The following is a 22,060-nucleotide window of genomic DNA, read 5'->3' on the forward strand; positions in this document are numbered from 1 at the left end:
TAAAATATTTAAATTTTAAGTAAATCATTTAACTTTATAAGTATTTAAATTTTGTCTTGATTTCCATTTGTGAATTTTTTTAGCAGTTAGAGAAAAGCTGTGGTAGTTTCCAACTGTGTTAGAAACAGTTGTCAAGTGTGGTTCCTTTACACCATGAGACTGGGAGCTGTTTCTAAACACAAAGTTGTTAGTAGCACAGATTTGCCTAAGTTTCCAATCTGATCTGTGACTACGGGTAAGTAAATTGGAATTTGTATATTTGTGGGGAAAAAAACTTCCTTAGTTTATAACTTAGAATGTGTAGACTTTAACCCCCAGCCAATCAATAGTATAGTTTTTTGCAAACTTTCAGGGTAAAAGGTATATAAAAATCAAGGTATTCTGCTAGCCTCAGAATAAATAGAGTCAAGACACTTAGGAATCTTATTTGAATCCTAAAATAAATTTTCAGTGCTACATTTATTATCAAAGATGTCAAAGATTATTTTTTAATTAAAGAAACATGTTTATTTTCCAGAAGCCTTTACTTATTTCTGTGGTTCCTATTAATAGTGAAGATTGTAGTATATTTATAGCATAGGATTTGTAGTAAAATCTAGAAATTATAAAATAAATTTTGATATTATGTATGTGTGTGCAAATAGCATACTTTTAAATTGTATATTAACTTTTTGTCCTTTAAGACTGGTCCGCAACCTTTTTTGGCACCAACGACTGGTTTTGTGGAAGACAGTTTTTCCACGGACTCAGAGGGGTGGATGTGTTTCAGGATGAAACTGTTCACCTCAAATCATCAGACATTAGATTCTCTTAAGAAGTATACAACCTAGATTCCTTGCATGTGTAGTTCACAGTAGGGTTCACGCTCCTATGAGAATCTAATGCTGTGGCTGATCTGACAGGAGGCAGAGCTCAGGCAGTATTGCTTGGTCGCCTACCACTCACCTCCTGGGTGACCCAGTTCCTAACTGGCCCTGGGGGTTGGGAATTTCTGCTTTAAGAGAACTGATAAAGGGGTAGTGAAAGATATATATGTGTATGTGTGTGGTTTTCTGTTTTTTGTTTTATTGAGATGGTGTCTCATTCTGTCACCCAGGCTGGAGTGCAGTGGTGCCATCTCAGCTCACTGCAAGCTCTGCCTCCAGGGTTCACACCATTCTCCTGCCTCAGCCTCCCGAGTAGCTGGGACTTACAAGCACCTGTCACCACGCCCGGCTACATTTTTTGTATTTTTAGTACAGAGGGGGTTTCACCATGTTAGCCAGGATGGTCACCATCTCCTGACCTCATGATCCACCCGCCTCGGCCTCCCAAAGTGCTGGGATTATAGGCGTGAGCCACCGCGCCCGGCCATATGTGTGTTTTTATATACACACACAGTCTCTCTAACACAGTCATGCGCCACATAACGATGTTTTCATCAACAACAGAGACTGTATATGACAGTGGTCCCAAAACATTATAATACCATATTTCATTTATTTGTTCCTTTGAGGTGGAGTCTCACTCTGTCACCCAGGCTGGAGTGCAGTGGGTATGATCTTGGCTCACTGCAACCTCCTGGGTTCAAGCGGTTCTCCTGCCTCATCCTCCTGAGTAACTGGGACTACAGGCGTGTGCCACCACGACTTGCTAATTTTTGTATTTTTAGTAGAGACAGGGTTTCACCGTGTTGGCCAGGCTGGTCTTGAACTCCTGACCTCAGGTGTACCACCGCCTTGGCCTCCTAAAGTGCAGGGATTACAGTTGTGAGCCGGCATGACCAGCCTTCTCAGAACGTGTTCTTACCTTTAAGTGACAAGTGATTGTATGTGTCTGCATTGTCCAATTAAGGGTAGCTGCTAGCTGCATGTGACTTTTTATCACTTGAAATATGCCTAGTCTGAATAGAGGCATGCTGTAAGTGTTACACATACGTACTATTTTCAAAGATTTAGTATGAAAAAAATGTAAATTATCTCAATAATTTATATTTACATGTTGAAATGATATACTTCAGATTTAATATGTTAAATAAGTATATTAAAATTTCACTTTTTTTTTTTTTTTTTTTTTTTTTTTTTGAGACGGAGTCTCGCGCTGTGTCACCCAGGCTGGAGTGCAGTGGCGCGATCTCGGCTCACTGCAAGCTCCGCCTCCCAGGTTCACGCCATTCTCCTGCCTCAGCCTCCGAGTAGCTGGGACTACAGGCGCCCGCCACCACGCCTGGCTAGTTTTTTTTTTTTTTGTATTTTTAGTAGAGACGGGGTTTCACCATGTCAGCCAGGATGGTCTTGATCTCCTAACCTCGTGATCCACCCGCCTCGGCCTCCCAAAGTGCTGGGATTACAGGCTTGAGCCACCGCTCCCGGCTCACTTTTTTTTTTAATGCAACTAAATTACATATGTGGATCACGTTCTATTTCTGGTGGACATTTTTTCTAACTAAAAATAAATGTTTCTGTAAATTATGGTTAAAATTGAACATTTTTGATAGAGAGTTATTTTTAAGTCTTTGATTACAACTTGACATTTAATCATTGGCATTAATATTCTATTAGATGTAAAAATGAAAATTATAAAATGAATTTTATTTTTTTTTTGAGGCAGTTTCGCTTTTGTTGCCCAGGCTGGAGTACAATGGCATGATCTCGGCTCACTGCAACAACCTCCTCCTAGGTTCAAGCGATTCTCCTGCCTCAGCCTCCTAAGTAGCTGGGATTACAGGCATGTGCCACCACACCTGGCCAATTTTGTATTTTTAGTAGAGACGGGGTTTCTCCATGTTGGCCAGGCTGGTCTCGAACTCTCGATCTCAGATGATCCGCCCGCCTGTGCCTCCCAAAGTGCTGGGGTTTACAAGCGTGAGCCACTGCGCCTGGCCAAAATTATTTTAAGGTCTTGCTTTTAGACTTGTTGGCGCAAAACCATAACTAATCCATGATTTCGTGTTTCTTGGGTTGGAGCCAGTTTGCCACATCTATCATGGATCTTTGGCTTTATTCATTTTTTTTTTTAATGTAACAAATATTTTTTGTTTCATGTATGCTAAGTGTGTCTTGGGAAATACTTCTCCATAATTTCAGGAGGGAACAAAAAATAATGGATCTACATGTAAATGCATTTGTGGATTTGGATGTTGGAAGGAAGTTAAGGCAGTTCTTCTCTGGCTTTTATTTTATTTTTCCTGTAAAGTAGGACATAAGGTCATCATAGCTACCACTAGTGATAGCTTCTCTGAAGAACTCCCTGAATTGAGTAAAACTAAAGGGTTCTCCATTGATGAGAATCAGTATTTATTGAGTACTTAGTGGACACCAAGCTAAACACTGAAGAATATAAAAGAGGGCACCCTTTTTACCCTACCTTGCCCTCAGAGCTTATAATTTTGTTAGGGAAATATGACATATAACAAAAAAAGGCAGCTAAGGTATAGTAAGGGATATATGGTATATATTCAGTACTACAGGAGTTCAAAAGATGAAGTGAACTCAAATGACTAGAGATTTCTTTTAAGCTTTCTCTTTTGCTGCTTATCACAGTGGTAGCCAAGTAATCTTCCCAGAATGATCCCTTTTTAAGTACCTTCTAGCACTGTACTTGATTCTCAGAACAGTCAGTAGCAATTTAATATGAGAACTATGTAGAAATTAGCACATATTCTTCAGCGCAGAGTTCAAAACAGTAATTTTATAACTCATGAGCACTTTAAGACAGTGTTTACAAATAGGAAGTTGAGATTTCTGTGGTATGCATGACTTAAATCATGTAGCTTCTTGAATTTATTTGCTGTGCGTTTTAGGATGCAGCTGAATTAGCACCTTCTCTTTCCTGTTATTACCTCTGAATTCCTTACTTTTCAGTCTTTACTATTTGCTATATTGATGGTGAGAAGGAAAGGATTTCAGGGTGGGGTAGGTGGGTATCTGTAGTAATAAGATCTACAGATTATAAAAAGGTGAAGGTGAGGGAGGGAAGAGGGAGTTGTATAGGATGAAAAGTTTGAGAATGTACTTTTGAGTATTGTGGAATTGGACTGACTACTGAGGGTGTGGCAAACAAGCTGATAGAGACATTAACCCACATGCATGCATACTACAAACATATCAAAATGAAATATGCAATAAGGGCTGGGTACAGTGGCTCATGCCTGTGATCCCAGCACTTTGGGAGGCCAAGGTGGGTGGATCACTTGAGCTCAGGAGTTTGAGACCCATCCTGGGCAACATGGCAAAACCGTGTCTCCAGGAAAATACAAAAATTAGCCAGGCCTGGTGGCGTGTGCACCTGTAAACTGAGGTGAGAGAATTGCTTGAGCCAGGGAAACGGAGGTTGCAGTGAGTCAAGATCTCACCACTGCACTCCAGCCGGGTAACAGAGTGAGACCCTGTCTCAAAAATAAAACAAACAAAAGAAATATGCATTAAGAACAAAACTATAAATGTATAACTAAACTTTTAAGGAAGGAAAGAAGAGGAAAATTCATAGGTATCAGAAATCAGAGAAATAAAATCAGAACAGTAAGCGGGAGCTAGTGTTGATGTATATAGCATAGGGGACTTTTGGTCCTGCATATATTCTAAGGTGTCTGGGGTTGAATTTTATTGCACATATGGGGATAGGATATATGACCTTGGGCCTTTTCAAATTATGTCTGGAACAAAGACCCAGGCATGTGGCATAGAGCCTGAAATAACTTCCCTAATTATGCATAGAGATTAGAAAAAGTACCCACTAGTCAAAGGCTCACTCAAGAACAAAGTCAATGACAGAACAGTCTAAGAGAGAATATAAAATGTGAGTGAAATGATTGAAGAGATAAAAGACGGAAATGAAGCAATGATGTAATAGATCAGTGTGAAAAAGAAACAGTAAGACTTGGGAAAAAATTAACTTTTCGAAATTAAAAATATAATCATGGAAATTGGCAGTAGATGGGTTAAATTTCAGATTAGACAGATACTCTTGCCTTGGCTGAAAAGGAAAAGTCTAGCAATAAATGGTTAAGAATAAGCAAATCTAGGCTAGGCACAGTGGCTCACGCCTATAATCCCAGCACTTTGGGAGGCTGAGGCAGGCGGATCACCTGAGGTCAGGAATTCGAGACCAGCCTGGCCAATGTAGTGAAACTTCGTCTCTATTAAAAATACAAAAATTAGCTGGGCGTGGTGGTGCATTCCTGTAATCCCAGCTACTCGGAAGGCTGAGGCCGGAGAATAGCCTGAACTTGGGAGGCGGAGGTTGCAGTGAGCCGAGATCACACCATTGCACTCCAACCTGGGCAACAGAGCAAGACTCATCTCAAAAAAAAAGAAGCAGCAAATCTAAAATGTAATCCATAAAAGTAAGAAATTGAAAATAAAGGATTTAAAAAATACTAGACTGATAAAAACCAAAACAGAAAACCAAAATAGATTTGGTTTTTAAAAATATAATCATGGAAATTGGCAGTAGATTGGTTAAATTTAAGATTAGACAGATACTCTTGCCTTAGCTGAAAAGGAAAAGTCTAGCAATAAATGGTTAAGAATAAGCAAATCTAGGCCAATAAATGGTTAAGAATAAGCAAAAATAGACCAAAAATAGATTTTTAAGGCAGAAAGCATTGTTAGTGATGAAGGAAGTCGTTGCATAATGAAGATGATGAAGAAAGGCATTACATAATGAAGAATGGAATAATTCACCAGGAAGAAATAGTTATCTTGAATCTGTGTGTCCAAATGATATTGTCTCAAAGCACATAAAGCAAAAATTTGCAGACAAAAAAAAAAGACTACCTACAAATATAGTGGGAGATTTCAGCACATTTCCTTCAGAAGCCAATGAATAAACCACCACCACCCTCAACAAAAGTGAGAAAAATGAAAGCATAGAGACTGTTTGAACAACACAATTAACAAGCTATGTCTTTTAGACATGTGTAAACTGTACTCTCAAAATTAGTGTTGATGTTCCTTTCAAGCACACATAGGACATTTACTAGTCGTATTATTAATATACAAACATTTAGAGAGTTACACATATTAAACCTCAAAGGGAGGGAGTTCCACAAATGCCTAAGCATATCATACTGGCTACTTTTTGTGATTCCTGCAGTACATGGAAAATTTACAAGCCGGGCACGTTGACTCACAGCTGTAATAATCTCAGCACTTTGGGAGGCCATGGTAGGAGGATCACTTGAGCTCAGGAGTTTTGAGACTAGCCTGCACAACATGGTGAGACCTTGTGTCTTAAAAAGAAATTCGTTTTAATTAGCCAGGTGTGGTGGTTCACATCTGTAGTTCCAGCTATTCGGGAGGCCAAGGTGGGAGGGCTGCCAGAGCCCAGAGATCCAGGCTGCAGCAAGCCATGATTGTGCCACTGTATTCCAGCCTGGGTGACAAAGTGAGACCCTGTATCTTTTTTTTTTTTTTTTTTAGACAAAAATTTCCTTGTTTTTCCAAGTTTCATTTGAAAGTGATGTTAATCAAATAATATTTAAAAGAAATAATAGTAATTGAAATACCTCTTGAACTCTGCATATGAGCCCAGGCATACTGTGTGTTTTACATATATTTAAGTTTTTAGCAGCTTTCAATTATAACATACGATTGTCACCTTTAATAGATGAGAAATTGTAGGCTTAAAAATGTTTATTTACACCCAAGGTTAGCTGACTGGAGATCTCTACTTTTAAATATTACACTTTCACAAACTCTACCCCCTTTTTATACCTTTGTTATTATGAAATATAGCTAGGTGGAGAAACCTACATAAAACACAAATACAGAGTTTGTTGAGTTATTATTAAGGTATTTTCTTTGTAGTACCAACAAGTCAAGAAATAGAACTTTGCCGGCCACTAAGCCTTTTATGTTTCCCATTCTAATTATATTCTCCTCCTTCCCCACTAAAAGCATTTGTATTATAATCATTTTCTAGCTTTTTAAAAAATGCTTTGGCCTGGTGCAGTGGCTCACGCCTGTAATCTCAGCACTTTGGGAGGCCGAGGTGGGTGGATCACGAGGTGAGGAGTCTAGAGACCATCCTGGCCAACATGGTGAAACCCCGTCTCTACTAAAATACAAAAAATTAGCCAGGCATGGTGGTATGTGCCTGTAGTCCCAGCTACTCGGGAGGCTGAGACAGGGGAATGGCTTGAACCCAGGAGGTGGAGACTACAGTGAGCCGAGATCGCGCCACTGCACTGCAGCCTGGCGACAGAGCGAGACTCCATCTCAAATAATAATTTGAATACCAAAGTGTACATTCTTAATGTGTTTTGTAAAGTTTCCCTTATTTTTCTCCCACTGTTTTTGTCCGATTTATTTGTTAAGAAACTGGTAGTTTGACCTGTAGAGTTTCTTACAAGTTTGATCAGATTCAGGTTTGATGTTTTTGGCCAGACTTTATAGGTAGTGGTATAGGAGATACATATACACTACTGGTTGTTTTTGTGATTTACAGACTACTGATACTCATTGGTTAAATCTGTTAACTCATTAGAGATAGCAAAATGGTGATTCTCTAATTTTATTATCTCTTCATTACTGGAATGTTTCTAAAGAGAAGCTTCCCCTCATCTAATACTTAGCTACCTGGTGATTCAATTTATGTAAGAGAGGAAGAATAAGTGTTTGCTTATTTCTTGTTATTTACCAATTTTGTTGGGGTTTTTTTTTTGTTTTTTTTTTTCGAGATGGAGTCTTGCTCTGTCCAGGCTGGAGTGCAGTGGCGCGATCTCGGCTCACTGCAAGCTCCGCCTCCCGGGTCCATGCCATTCTCCTGCCTCAGCCTCCTGAGTAGCTGGGACTACAGGCGCCCACTACCACGTCTGGCTAATTTTTTGTATTTTTAGTAGAGACAGGGTTTCACTGTGTTAGCCAGGATGGTCTCGATCTCCTGACCTCGTGATCTGCCCGCCTCGGCCTCCCAAAGTGCTGGGATTACAGGCGTGAGCCACCGCATTATTTACCAGTTTTCAACATGATGGGTTTGTTTCCACTAGCATCTTTCAAATAATCTTTTTTTTTTTTTTTTTTAATTTTTAAAGTATTATTATGAACTCATAGACGGATGGATTGACTGACTGATTTTGAGACAGGGTCTTGCTCTGTCACCCAGGCTGGAGTGCAGATGTGTGATCACAGCTCACTGCAGCTGTGCCCTATTGAAAGCACTTTGGAGGCCAAGGTGGGAGGATCACTTGAACCCAGGAGTCTGAGACCAGCCTGGGCAATATAGTGAGACCCCATCTCTTAAAAAAAAAATTTTTTTTTTTTCTCAAATAGCTGGGTGGTGGTGCACGCCTGTAGCCCCAGCGCTTGGGATGCTGAGGCAGGAGGATTTCTTGAGCCCAAGAGGTTGAGGCTGCAGTGAGCTGTGATTGGGCCGCTATACTCCAGCCTGGGTGACAGAATGAGACCCTGTCTCCCAAAAAAAAAAAAAAGATGTTTATATACCAGACTACCCTCTGACACCCTTTTTACCCTACTTGGTATCTCATACCCTATACTGAGCTATTCCTCTTCATAGACACCCTCCTTGCCAAACTGCCTTCACCCTGTATGGTCTCTAACCATGTAGTACCAGTTCCCTTGCCACTCCTCTCAGCAAGTGGACATCCTCCTCACCGTTTTTAAAAAAAAAAAAGTCTTCGACGGCCGGGCAGGTGGATCATGAGGTCAGGAGATCGAGACCATCCTGGCTACCATGATGAAACCCCATGTCTACTAAAAATACAAAAAATTAGCCAGGCATTGTGGTGGGTGCCTGTCGTCCCAGCTACTTGGGAGGCTGAGGCAGGAGAATGGCTTGAACCCAGGAGGCAGAGTTTGCAGTGAGCAAAGATCACGCCACTGCACTCCAGCCTGGGCGACAGAGCGAGACTCCGTCTAAAAAAAAAAAAAAAAAGTCTTCCACATTTTATAGAAATCTAACATTTCTTTCATATGGCTATCCAGTTGGTTGGAATTTCATATAAAACTTGCATCTGCTCCCTCCCAAATTTGAAGTTTTAAGAAAGTTTTCTGTATCCATAGAACTATTTTTTAAAAGGGTATAATTTTTCTTATTGCTTTTGTTTATAACAGATGATGATGTGCCTGCAGATATGGTTGCAGAAGAATCAGGTCCTGGTGCACAAAATAGTCCATACCAACTTCGTAGAAAAACTCTTTTGCCGAAAAGAACAGCGTGTCCCACAAAGAACAGTATGGAGGTAACTTTAAATGTAATTGCTTTTCTTTTTGTAATGAAAGAATTTTCAGGAAACAAACGAAAAAGGGAACGTCATCCTTTTTTAGAAGTAATGATTATGGATGATAAGAATATTTGCTTTACTAGTTTCTGTTTTGTTTTTGAAGGGCGCCTCAACTTCAACTACAGAAAACTTCGGTCATCGTGCAAAACGTGCCCGAGTGTCTGGAAAATCACAAGATCTATCAGGTATTTCCTATGGGAAAGTAAGAAATGGGGTAAAATAATTTTTTTTTTAATTTTACTTGATACAAAAAATGAACATTAAATGTATTCGAGTATTACCTTTGGGATTCAGAAAGTGATTATTACAGAATAAACTTTAGAACCCTGACCGCTCCCTCTGACTTTTGTTGTTGTATAAAAATGCTTTTTATGTATTTATTTTAACCATTTCTGAGATGGCACATAATACCTAAAAGAAGGAGTACTTTTATTAGTTCAGGATAGAGATAAATATGTGTTACCCATGAAACCCACATGCTTATAAAATGACCATTATCCAAAAAAAAAGCTATTCATTAGATAAAATGAAAACTGTGTTCTTTAAATAATGAGAAAGTTACTGCTCGAATGATAGTTTATATGTTAATCTCTTCATAGCAGCACCTGCTGAACAGTATCTTCAGGAGAAACTGCCAGATGAAGTGGTTCTAAAAATCTTCTCTTACTTGCTGGAACAGGATCTTTGTAGAGCAGCTTGTGTATGTAAACGCTTCAGTGAACTTGCTAATGATCCAATTTTGTGGTAAGTAAAAACCTATTCCTTATTAACTTGAGATATATTATTTGTTGCCCAAAATGCTAAACATGGTAGGAAAGTCGGAGTGGTGAGTTGGTAGTTACAATTAGTTGGAACAAAATTAAAATGCTTATCAATTCCAAGTTACAAATGGGGGCTGTCAGTCCAGGTGGTATTTATAAAATCAGTAAATGAAGTATTTTCGCTGCTATTTATCAGTTAATAGCAACTGAGTGATTATGGGAAATGTTTTTCTTTTAATAGCTTTTTAGAAACAGAACTTAGTGTAATTTAAAATAGCTAATGAATTTTAAATCTGATAGATTAGAATGTAGGTTTTATACATCACTTTTGGAAAACGGTTGTATTCATGAATCTTTAATTCATGCCCTTTGACCCAGTAATTCTACTTCTGAAAATGTTTTTTTTGCCTTATGTACAAATTTTTCATAACAGGCTAGTTAATGAGAAAAATTATAAATAATCTAAATATCCAGATATAAGGGAATGAACTAAGTAAACTTTGTAATGTGTACTTGGAGAGTTGTGATATAACCACTAATAGTAATTTTTACAAAGAGATTTTCATTTGTTTTTCGAGAGACAGGGTCTTGCTCTGTCACCGAGGCTGGAGTGCAGTGGCGCGATCACAGCTCACTGCAGCCTCAACTTTCTGGGCTCAAGCCATTTTCTCCCACCTCAGCCTCCTGAATAGCTGGGACTACAGGCATGTGTCACCATGCCTGGCTAATTTTTTTTTTTTTTGGAGACACAGTCTCACTCTATTACTCAATCTGATCTTGAACTCTTAGGGTCAAGTGATCCTTCTACCTCAGCCGCCCACAGTGCTGGGATTACAGGCATGAGCCACCACACCCAGCCCAAGTTTTTAATAACATGGAAAAATGCGTTATAAAAAGTCAAAAGAGGCCAGGTGTGATGGCTTCTGCCTGTGGTCCCAGCTACTCCAGAGGCTGAGGCAGGAGGATCATTAGCCCAGGAAGTCAAGGCTGCAGAGAGCCGTGATCGTGCCACTGCACTCCAGCCTGGACGACAGTGGGAGACCCTGTTTTTTAAAGAAAAGAACAGAGTACAAAATTGAATATGCTATATAATCACAACTATAATAAATGATCTGTAGATAAAATGAGTGGAAGGAAATATGGCAGACTGTTAATAGTTAATATATTGAAACTATAGTTCTTTACACTTTTGTTTTACAACAGTTATATGTATTACTTTTATGATGCACAAAAGGCGCACCATATATATATATATATATATATGTTTTTGTTGTTTTTGACGGAGTTTCGCTCTTGTTGCCCAGGCTGGAGTACAGTGGCGCGATCTTGGCTCGCTGCAAGCTCTGCCTCCTGGGTTCAAGCAATTCTCCTGCCTCAGCCTCCTGAGTAGCTGGAATTACAGACGCCTGCCACCATGCTCGGCTAATTTTTGTATTTTTAGTAGAAGCAGGGTTTCACTATGTTGGCTAGGCTGGTCTTGAACTCCTGACCTCAGGTGATCCTCCTGCCTCGGCCTCCCAAAGTGCTGGGATTACAGGCATGAGCCAGTGCGCCTGGCCCACACCTTACATTTAAGAGAAAAATTACAAAGGAGAAATGAAAATGAAGAGTAGCAGAACAAAACAGCATTGCTCACTGTACCAAAAATGATAATAGTTAACCATTACTCCAGTTTGAAGATTTGATGGTTCTTGATAGGATATAAATGGGTTGAAGATATAGGACAAATTAAGTTCAGAGTATTTTACTGAAACTTATCTTTTTGGCCAGTCGAAGTGGCTCATGCCTATAATCCTAGCACTTTGGGGATTGAAGTGGGAAGATTACTTGAGCCCAGGAGTTTGAGACCATCCTGGGCAACATACTGGGACCTCATTGCTACCCAAAAAAAATGAAAAAATAAGGCAAGAGGATCACTTGAACCTCAGAGGTCAAGGCTGCAGTGAGCCATGATCATGCCTCTGCACTCCAGTGTGGGCAACAGGAGTGAAATCCTGTCTCAAAAAGAAAAAGAAAATTATCTTTTTAAGTGATAATCATGATGTTTTTACAGTAAGAATACCTTTTTTTCCCCTTCCTGAGTGAACAGTTTGTAAGGAAATTGAAACTTTTTGTTCTTTTGTGTGGACTAATTTTCATACACAGTTACATTGTGAAAATTTTCACAGGAAAACTAATTTTCAGCCAGGCATGGTGGCTCACGCCTGTAATCCCAGCACTTTGGGAGGCTGAGGGGTGGGTAAATCACTTGAGCTCCAGAGTTTGAGACCAGCCTGGGTAACATGTGCCTATAGTCCCAGCTCCTTGGGAGACAGAGGTGGGAGGATCATTTGAGCCTGGGAGGCAGAGGTTGCAGTGAGCTGAGATCGTGCCACTGCACTCCAGCCTGGGTAACAGAACTAGACAATGTCTCAAAGGAAAAAAAAGGAAAAGAAACTAATTTCCATATGCAACTACACTGAAAATTTTCAATGTGAAAAATACGTTTTCACATTTTAAATCCTGTTTTTAGCTGGGCATGGTGACGCATGCCCATAATCTCAACTACTTCAGGAGGCTGAGGCTGAAGAATCGCTTGAACCTGGCAGAGGGAGGTTGCAGTGAGCCAAGATCGTGCCACTGCACTCTAGCCTGGATGACAGTGAGACTCCATCTCAAAAAAGAAAAATCCTGTGTTTTAATATTCATTTTTGTCTATTCTTATTTTCTTACTCAAGTTTTTGAGGCCTCAAATAATTGTTATAGTTGTTCGAAACTGTATTAATCTAAAGGACATTTTATCAAGAAAATTTTAATTCCTTTCTCTGTTCAGGAAACGATTATATATGGAAGTATTTGAATATACTCGCCCTATGATGCATCCTGAACCTGGTAAATTCTACCAGATTAATCCAGAAGAGTATGAACATCCAAATCCCTGGAAAGAGAGTTTCCAGCAGTTGGTATGAAATATAAATAGAATATATTGGTTTATATTACACATTTGTAAATAACTTTCTTTTAAGAAATAAGTTTAGGCAGGGCATGGTGGCTCACACCTGTAATCCTAGCACCTTGAGAGGCCGAGGTAGGCAGATTACCTGAGGTCAGGAGTTCGAGACCAGCTTGGCCAACATGGCGAAACCCCATCTCTTCTAAAAATACAAAAATTAGCCGGATGTGGTAGCTCACGTCTGTAATCCCAGCTACTCGGGAGGCTAAGGCAGGAGAATTGCTTGAACCCGGGAGGCAGAGTTGCAGAGAGCTGAGATCGCACCGCTGCACTCCAGCCTGGGCGACAGAGTGACACTCTGTCTCAGGGGAAAAAAAAAGTTGAGTAGGTTTTAAAGGTAAACCAATGAACATTTATCAACCAACAGAATATTCAACAATTCTTTTCACTACTGACATATCCGTTAATAAGTTAGTGACAGTAAGCATTAGTAGCCTGTGAGCAGTTGTGATTTCAGTGAGTATTTAAATTATTAGTGTTCGGTAGTTGTTTTAAACTTCCACATTTAGCTTAATTGATATATGGTCCTTCATGAATGAGTCTCAGCCGGAGATGATTTTGCTTTCTGTGGGGCGTTTGGCAATGTTGGGAGACATTTTTTGATCGTCACAATGGGAGGAGAGCGTGCTGCTGATATTTGGCTGGGTAGAGGCCAGGGATTACCTCTAAACATCCTACAATGCACAGGATGTTTACCTCTAAACATCCTACAATGCCCCATAACAAATAATTAACTGACCCAAAATATCAGTAATGCTGAGATTGAGAAACCCTGTTTTTTGTTTCTGGATATTACTGGATCATAATTTGTTTTAGATTTTACATTGTACTCTACGACACAAAATTATTTGGAATAATTGAGAATTATTTTTGATTTTTAATAAAAGTTGTTCATGCAGTTGTACATTAATTTAAATATAAGGTTTATGTTAGTAGTCATTGGTTTTGCTTTGTTTTTGACATTTTAGTATAAAGGTGCACATGTAAAGCCAGGATTTGCTGAACATTTCTACAGTAACCCTGCAAGATATAAAGGAAGAGAAAATATGTTGGTATGTTTGATTTTTATTTTTATGACTTAAAATGGTAATCTTTCAGTTCTGTACTGACACATTTATTTTTTTCTAGTATTATGATACTATTGAAGATGCCCTTGGTGGGGTACAAGAGGCTCATTTTGATGGACTTATCTTTGTTCATTCTGGAATATATACTGATGAATGGATATATATTGAATCTCCAATCACCATGATTGGTGCAGGTATTTTGAAGTGCATTGTCATTAAAATTTTAATATTTTACTCATTTATGTGATAGGATTTTAAAAATGCTAGTGACTTAAAATCCAGTTGAACCTTTATAATATCCTGCTGGTAAAGTAGGAATGAAGATATCACACATATTTTAAGTGAAGGAAATGAAAACATAAGAGTTCAGAAATTATAGCTGTATATAAATTTCTTTCTTCACCTCCCTCCCCTGCCCCCCCCCTTTTTTTTTTTTTTTTGATACAGAGTCTAGCTGTGTCACCCAGACTAGAGTGCAGTGGCACAACCTCAGTTCACTGCAACCTCTGCCTCCTGGGTTCAAGCAATTCTTATGCCTCAGCCTCTCAAGTAGCTGGGATTATAGGCGTACACCACCATGCCTGGATAATTTTTGTATTTTTAGCAGAGACAGGGTTTCACCATGTTGGCCAGACTGGTCTCAAACTCCTGGCCTCAAGTGATCTGCCCACCTGGGTCTCCCGAAGTGCTGAGATAACAGGCATGAGCCACTGTGCCCGGCCATATATGTTTCCTGATGTTAGTACTTTCTTCAGTTGCCTTCAGTTGTTCATTAAACAAAAAAAAAATAGTTTTTTCATCTTTTATTTGAAAATTAGGCCGGGCGCGGTGGCTCAAGCCTGTAATCCCAGCACTTTGGGAGGCCGAGGCGGGTGGATCACGAGGTCAGGAGATCGAGACTATCCTGGCTAACATGGTGAAACCCCGTCTCTACTAAAAATACAAAAAAAAAACTAGCCGGGCGTGGTGGCGGGCGCCTGTAGTCTCAGCTACTTGGGAGGCTGAGGCGGGAGAATGGCGTGAACCCGGGAGGCGGAGCTTGCAGTGAGCCGAGATCACACCACTGCACTCCAGCCTGGGAGACACAGCGAGACTCCGTCTCAAAAAAAAAAAAAGAAAATTAAAGATGTGGCTGGGTGCGGTGGCTCACACCTGTAATCCCAGCACTTTGGAAGGCTGAGGTGGGTGGACCACTTGAGGTCAGGAGTTGAAGACTGGCCTGGCCAACATGGTGAAACCCCATCTCTACTAAAAATACAAAAAAATTAGCCAGGTGTGGTGGTGTGCACCTATAATCCCAGCTACTCTGGAGGCTGAGGCAGGAGAATTACAAAGAAAGATGCTAATATTTTTATTGCTATGTTTTTAAAGGAACTGAAATATAATTTTTAAATACTTTTGTACTATTTCAAAGCTATTTATGGTCAAGTTTCTAAGAATAAATGTAATATCTGTCGAACACTGAGTCATTTGAAGATTTGTGTTTTTTTTTTTTTGAGGATACAGTACATAGAACATTTTAAGATAGCTACTAATTATTATTTGCTAGTGAAATTTGCATTTACAGCCTCTTTTGCTTTCTTCCTCTATCTCCTCATGAAGATGGGGAGGACAGAGTAGAGCAAATTTTTGTCTGGTGATTTTATTACTTTCTAAATAGAGGCCACTGTTGGAAATAAATTTAAATAGAGGTCTCTTCTCTTCTTGAGCTTCTGTTTCCAGTGCTGCTGCTAGAAACAGAATGGTTTCCACAAGAAACCATTTTTTGTTTTTGTTTCCACAAGAAACCATTTTTTAATATGTCATTGCATTTTATATTCGTAGTATTTATAGTTAAATGTTATTAGAAGTATTACTGTGCATGGATTTGAATATAGCAAAGGCTGATGATGAAACATAGTTAACTGATAGTGAATATTAGTCGTACTACTCAGTACTAATGTTTTTAGTAAGTTCTCCCTCCATAAAGATACCCATCTGTTGAAATCGAATAAAGGTAATATGCTTAAAATATCTTCTCCACAGCACCTGGGAAAGTGGCAGACAAAGTTATAATTGAAAACACTAGAGATTCAACCTTCGTTTTTATGGAAGGCTCTGAAGATGCTTATGTTGGATATATGACAATAAGGGTAAGAAATGTTAAGATTTAAAATACACGTTGAAATCATAAAGGCAGTAATTGTTTATTTCAAAAAAAATGTTTACTTTTCAGTTTAACCCTGATGACAAATCTGCACAACACCACAATGCACACCACTGCTTAGAGATTACGGTAAATTGTAGCCCTATTATTGATCACTGTATCATCCGAAGTACATGTACAGGTTAGTGTTTTCTTTATCTTTTACAATAAAATTTGGAGTCACTGTATTGTTGCCCAGTAGGTATTTAAATAAATAAATAATTTTTCTACAGTTGGTTCTGCAGTATGTGTTAGTGGTCAAGGAGCATGTCCCACTATCAAGCACTGTAACATCAGCGACTGTGAAAATGTTGGACTGTATATAACAGATCATGCACAGGTATTTTTCAATTTTGTGGGGTTTTTTAAAAAAATTTTTTTAAAAGCTCTATTGACGTTTGTTTCTGATTACTTGTTGTAGGGAATATATGAGGATAATGAAATTTCCAATAATGCATTAGCTGGGATTTGGGTTAAAAATCATGGAAACCCAATTATTAGACGGAATCATATTCATCATGGACGTGATGTTGGTGTGTTCACATTTGATCATGGCATGGTAAGAACACTTATTTTTAATAGAAAAACCGACTTCTGCATCCGTTAAATTTCAAGTATGTTTCAGCATTATTTTCTCATCACCAAATTATCTGAATTGAGGCGTATAGGTTTAAAAGCAATTTCAGCATTATATTTTAAAATCAATATGCAACATTTACTCTGTAAATTTATGCATCAAACATATCCATGTAGAGGTGGTAGCGTTCTTAGGCAATATATGTGATCTTTGAGGGGAGTAAGGTATAACCCGTTAGTTCTCAAATGTGTGTGCATAAAAGTCACCCAAAAGCTTTCTGTTTTAATGAAAATTCCTGTATTCTCAGATTTAATAAATCAAAATTTCCAAGGATGGGGCCTAGAATATGTATTTTTAATAAGCACCATAAGTGAATCTAACACAGTTTGTAGGGTATACTTTGAGATACAATGGTTTCATTGTTATTTTGCTTTTCATTTAATTCCTCTTGAAAATTTTTAAACTGGCAGAACTTTAATAGGAGATATAATGATAAAATATCAGTTTTAAAAACGTTATGCAGCAGTTTCATTAGGCATCCTTGTGGAGTATACTGTGTTTTAAATATTACTATATAGTTTTACATAATTTTCTAGAGACATGACTTTTTGAGCTTGAGATCACCATTTCAAAATAATGTTTTGAATGTCTATTCAGATTTTTTTTTCATTTAATGTCAAATTTTCCTTGAGGTAATTGTCAAGTCCTAATACAGCATTAGTAAAATTTTCTGTTGAGGAGTCCGAGATGGGAGAGAGGGTCGTAGCATTGTGGCAAATAGGATTATGGTGAGGTTTTGTTGCCTATTATACAACATTAAGCAATCCTAGGAATGTTGGATTCATATATACAAATTTTCAACGACAAAGAAAATTTTTTATTTTCATTGTTTGTTCTTTTTGGTTTTTTTGAGACGGAGTTTCACCCTTGTTGCCCAGGCTAGAGTGCAGTGTTGTGATCTCAGCTCATTGCAACCTCCACCTCCTGGTTCAAGCAATTCTCCTCTCTCAGCCTCCCAAGTAGCTGGGATTACAGGCATGCACCACCACATCTGCCTAATTTTGTATTTTTAGTAGAAACAGGGTTTCACCATGTTGGTCAGGCTGATCTTGAACCCCTGGCCTCAAGTGATTCACCTGCCTCAGCCTCCCAAAGTCCTGGGATTACAGGCATGAGCTGCCGCATCTGGCCAATGCAGAATTCTTTTTTGAAATAAACTAGACCGTGGCTGGGTGCAGTGGTTCACACCTGTGATCCCAGCACTTTGGGAGGACAAGGCAGTTGGATCGCTTGGGCTCAGGAGTTCAAAACCAGCCTGGACAACATGGTGAAACTCCTTCTGTACAAAAAAAATACAAAAATCTGGGCATGGTAGCTCACACCTGTAGTCCCAGCTACTTGGGGGGCTGAGACTGGAGGATCGCTTGAGCCCAGGAGGCAGAGGTTGCAGTGAGCCAAGATGTTAAGATGTGTGCCATTGCATGGGATTTCAGGCGTGAGCCACCACGCTTGGCCAAGTTCATCATTTTTGAAAGACCTCTGGTGATGGATGGTCCCTTATTAAAATTCACCATAGTAAGTTACTCCTCATCACACACATGCTCCTATACGATTTTAAAGAATAGATTTGGGCTTGTAAATATTACAGCATTTTTAAAAATAAGTCTAGGCAATGCTATAGGTAGATATTTCCATTAAGGATTAATGAGATTTATAAATTTTAAGATTTATAAAGTATTTCAGCCTATCCCCACCCCATCATTTTTATTTTTATTTTGCAAAGGTTTAAAACATTTGCATTCCTACAGTTATTGGTCTATATTTATTCTGTATTTATTTATCATTTGTTATTTTATCATGGTTTCTCCATGCTTGAATTTTAAAATTTTGACTCATTCTTGGTATGGCTAGGTTTTGTCATCCAGTCTTTTTTTTTTTTTTTTTTTAAAGAAAGGCTTATGGATATTATAGCTTGAATTCTTGCCATGTGAGAATCACTATCCATTGCGTTTTAACTTAGCTGAGTTTATTTCTTTCCCTCACGATTCTGTAGACATTTTTCTATTCTAGCATTGAGCATGGCTGAGAACTCTGAGATCACACTGGGTTTTATTCTTTCTTCTTTGCTTGAAAGATTGCTCTTCTACCTCAGTATCCATATTTTGGCTTTTGTTGATGTCGTATTGTTTTACTATTTTTCTGTTCCATATGTTCCTTTCTTTAGAAACTTAGCTATCTTTCTTGTTATTTATATTGCTATGTTCTGTTCTGTTCAGTGTTGTGTGAGTTCCTCAAATCCGTGTTCCTTACCACGTCCCTGTAGTTTGTTTTTCTATTGTTATTTTGGTTCCAGTGTGGGTCTTGCCTTTAATTTTTACATTTTTTAATGAAATTTTTCTAACATACACCAAAGTAGAGAGAATAATATAATGACTCTCCAGGTACCTATTGTCTGCCTTCAACAACTATCATTTCATGGCCAGTTTTGTTTAATCTATACCTCATGTGTCTTACAACCTTCTTTACACTCTGGTTTATTTTGAAGTAAATACCAGACTTCATCATCTCTTGTAAATATTTTACCATATGTCTTTCAAAGATGGGTGGTTTTTTTTTCTTTCCCATAACCATAATGCTAATTCACTCCTCAATAATTAGGAATAATTCCTTAATATCATCAAATTTTGTGTTAATGTTCACAGTTCTCCAGTTGTTTTTTGTTTGTTTAATATTCAATTCAATGCAGAGTTGTTACTTTTGTAAAATAAGATTAAAATGTCATAGCAGGCCAGGCGTGGTGGCTCATGCCTGTAATCCCAGCGCTTTGGGAGGCTGAGCAGGTGGATCACCTGAGGTCAGGAATTCAAGAACAGCCTGGCCAATATGGTGAAACCCTGTGTCTACTAAAAATACATAAATTAGCCAAGCGTGTTGGTGCATGTCTCTAGTCCCAGCTACTCAAGAGGCTAAGGCAAGAGAATCACTTGAATCCAGGAGGCAGAGGTTGCAGTGAGCCGAGATCGCACCACTGCACTCCAGCCTGGGTGACAGAGCAAGACTCTGTCTCAAAAAATGAATGAATGAATGAATGAATGAATGAATGAAGTGTCATAGCAGTGCCAAATGGCTATAAAATTTTTTGAGGCTGGGTGCGGTGGGTCACGCCTGTAATCCTAACGCTTTGGGAGGACAAGGTAGGCAGATCACTTCAGCCCAGGAATTCAAGACCAGCTTGGCTAACACAGTGAAACACTGCCTCGTGGTGGCATGTGCCTGTAATCCCAGCTTCTCGGGAGGTTGAGGTAGGAGAATCACTTGAAGTGGGGAGGTGGGAGGCAGAGGTTGCAGTGAGCCAACATCATGCCACTGCACTCCACCCTGGGCGACAGAGGAGTGAGACTCTGTCCAAAAAATAAAAAAATACATGGCATATTCATGCCATTGGATTTCATCACTTTAGAAGATAATAATAAGCTAAGCTTATTATAGCCTTTAGTTACTTGGGGAAAACTATACTTCACTGAAAGTCTAAGGTACTAACATTGGTTAGCTCACAGCACCCTCCTCTTACACAGATTTCACAGTATTTGGTAAGTGTTTTTATAGATTAGAGTTGTGGAAGTTTATTTCAATGAAGATAGCATTTTTCTCTTTTTTTAATCTGGAGAGTTTCTTGTGAAACTCTTGAATGCCTTTTATTTTGTCTTTTTTTTTTGAGACAGAGTCTCACTCTGTCGCCCAGGCTGGTGTGCAGTGGTGCAATCGTGGCTCACTGTAACCTCCACCTTCCAGGCTTCAGGCAATTCTCATGCCTCAGTCTCCCGAGTAGGTGGGATTACAGATGCCTGCCACCACGCACAGCTAACTTTTGTATTTTTAGTAGAGATGGGGTTTCACCATGTTGGCCAGGATGGTCTAGAACTCCTGACCTCAAGAGATCCACCGTGCCTGGCCTACTTTGTCATATTTAATAAAGAATGTTTTACTTCAAAAAATTTATACATGTTGGAACTTTTGTGGTTTGCATTAAAAGACAAAGCAGAGGCTGGGCACAGTGGCTCACACCTGTAATGCCAGCACTTTGGGAGGTCGAGGCAGGAGGATGCATGAGCCCAAGAGTTTGAGACAGACCCTGTCTCTACTAAAGAAATGTTACAAAAATTGGCTGGGCATGGTGGCACACACCTATAGTCCTAGCTACTTGGAAGGTTGAGGCAAGAGGATTGATTGAGCCCAGGAGTTCAAGGTTGTAATGAGCTGTGATTGCTCCAGCTTGGGTGACAGGGAGATTCCTGTCTTCTTAAAAAAAAATTTTCGGCCGGGCTTGGTAGCTCTGTAATCCCAGCGCTTTGGGAGGCCGAGGCAGGTGGATCACTTGAGGCCAGGAGTTCGAGACTAGCCTGGCCAAAATGGCAAAACCCCATCTCTACTAAAAATACAAAAATTAGCTGGGTATGGTGGCACCCGCCTGTGATCCCAGCTACTTTGGAGGCTGAGGCATGAGAATTGCTTGAACCTGGGATTTGGAGGTTGCAGTGAGCCAATATCACACCACTGCACTCCAGCCTGGGAGACAGTGAAACGCCACCTCAAAAAAAAAAAAAATTCTAATTTCTTACAGTTCTGTATTATTGAATTATTTTGCACTAGAGGTATCTCTTAACAAAATGGTTGCATTTTATTAAAATACATCTTGAAGCAGGCCCAGCTCAGTGGCTCATGCCTGTTATCCCAGCACTTCAGGAAGCCGAGGGAAGCAGATCACTTGAGGTCAGGAATTCCAGACCAGCCTGGCCAACATAGTGAAACCCCATCTCTACTAAAAATACAAACATTAGCTGGGCGTGGTGGCTCACACCTGAAGTCCCAGCTCCTCGGGAGACTGAGGCAGGAGAATCACTTGAACCCAGGAGGCACAGGTTGCAGTGAGCCAAGATTGCACCACTGCACTCTAGCCTGGGTGACAGAGAGAGACTCCGTCCCCACCCACCCCCCCAAAAAAATAAAAAAATCTTGAAACAAAATTACATTAACTGAATCCATAATAAAGATAAGTTTCCTTGCAAAATTATAAAACTATAAGTCAATCAATCTTTGTCATTTCTAAAGGTGGTAAAATCATAGTTGTGGCAATGTAGAGGCTTCTCATTTTAAGGTCATTGAGAAAAGATAACTTTTTGCTGCTTTGTTTTCTTAAAAGTTACTCTGAAACAAAAGATACAGATTATAAACTCCATATTTGATAGAATTAGGTG

At 39.3% G+C, this 22,060-nt stretch overlaps 1 protein-coding gene across 5 annotated transcripts in view; it reads left to right on the forward strand.

Moving 5' to 3' along the window:
* The window catches only part of FBXO11 (F-box protein 11), a 102,707-nt gene that overhangs the window by 60,335 nt on the left and 20,312 nt on the right, over positions 1–22,060 (forward strand). For 3 of the 5 annotated variants that reach the window (NM_001265781.2, XM_077958605.1, XM_077958606.1), the window contains exons 2-11: positions 9,054–9,181; positions 9,327–9,408; positions 9,823–9,967; positions 12,797–12,926; positions 13,945–14,028; positions 14,105–14,237; positions 16,069–16,175; positions 16,259–16,370; positions 16,462–16,568; positions 16,650–16,787. In NM_001265781.2, the coding sequence (NP_001252710.1) occupies positions 9,054–9,181; positions 9,327–9,408; positions 9,823–9,967; positions 12,797–12,926; positions 13,945–14,028; positions 14,105–14,237; positions 16,069–16,175; positions 16,259–16,370; positions 16,462–16,568; positions 16,650–16,787 (1,166 nt within the window). The remainder of the gene's footprint in view (positions 1–9,053; positions 9,182–9,326; positions 9,409–9,822; positions 9,968–12,796; positions 12,927–13,944; positions 14,029–14,104; positions 14,238–16,068; positions 16,176–16,258; positions 16,371–16,461; positions 16,569–16,649; positions 16,788–22,060) is intronic. The other 2 variants (XM_077958604.1, XM_077958607.1) reach the window with 1 other exon arrangement.

This window comes from Macaca mulatta, chromosome 13 (assembly GCF_049350105.2).
Source record: "Macaca mulatta isolate MMU2019108-1 chromosome 13, T2T-MMU8v2.0, whole genome shotgun sequence".
Classification (NCBI taxonomy): domain Eukaryota; kingdom Metazoa; phylum Chordata; class Mammalia; order Primates; family Cercopithecidae; genus Macaca; species Macaca mulatta.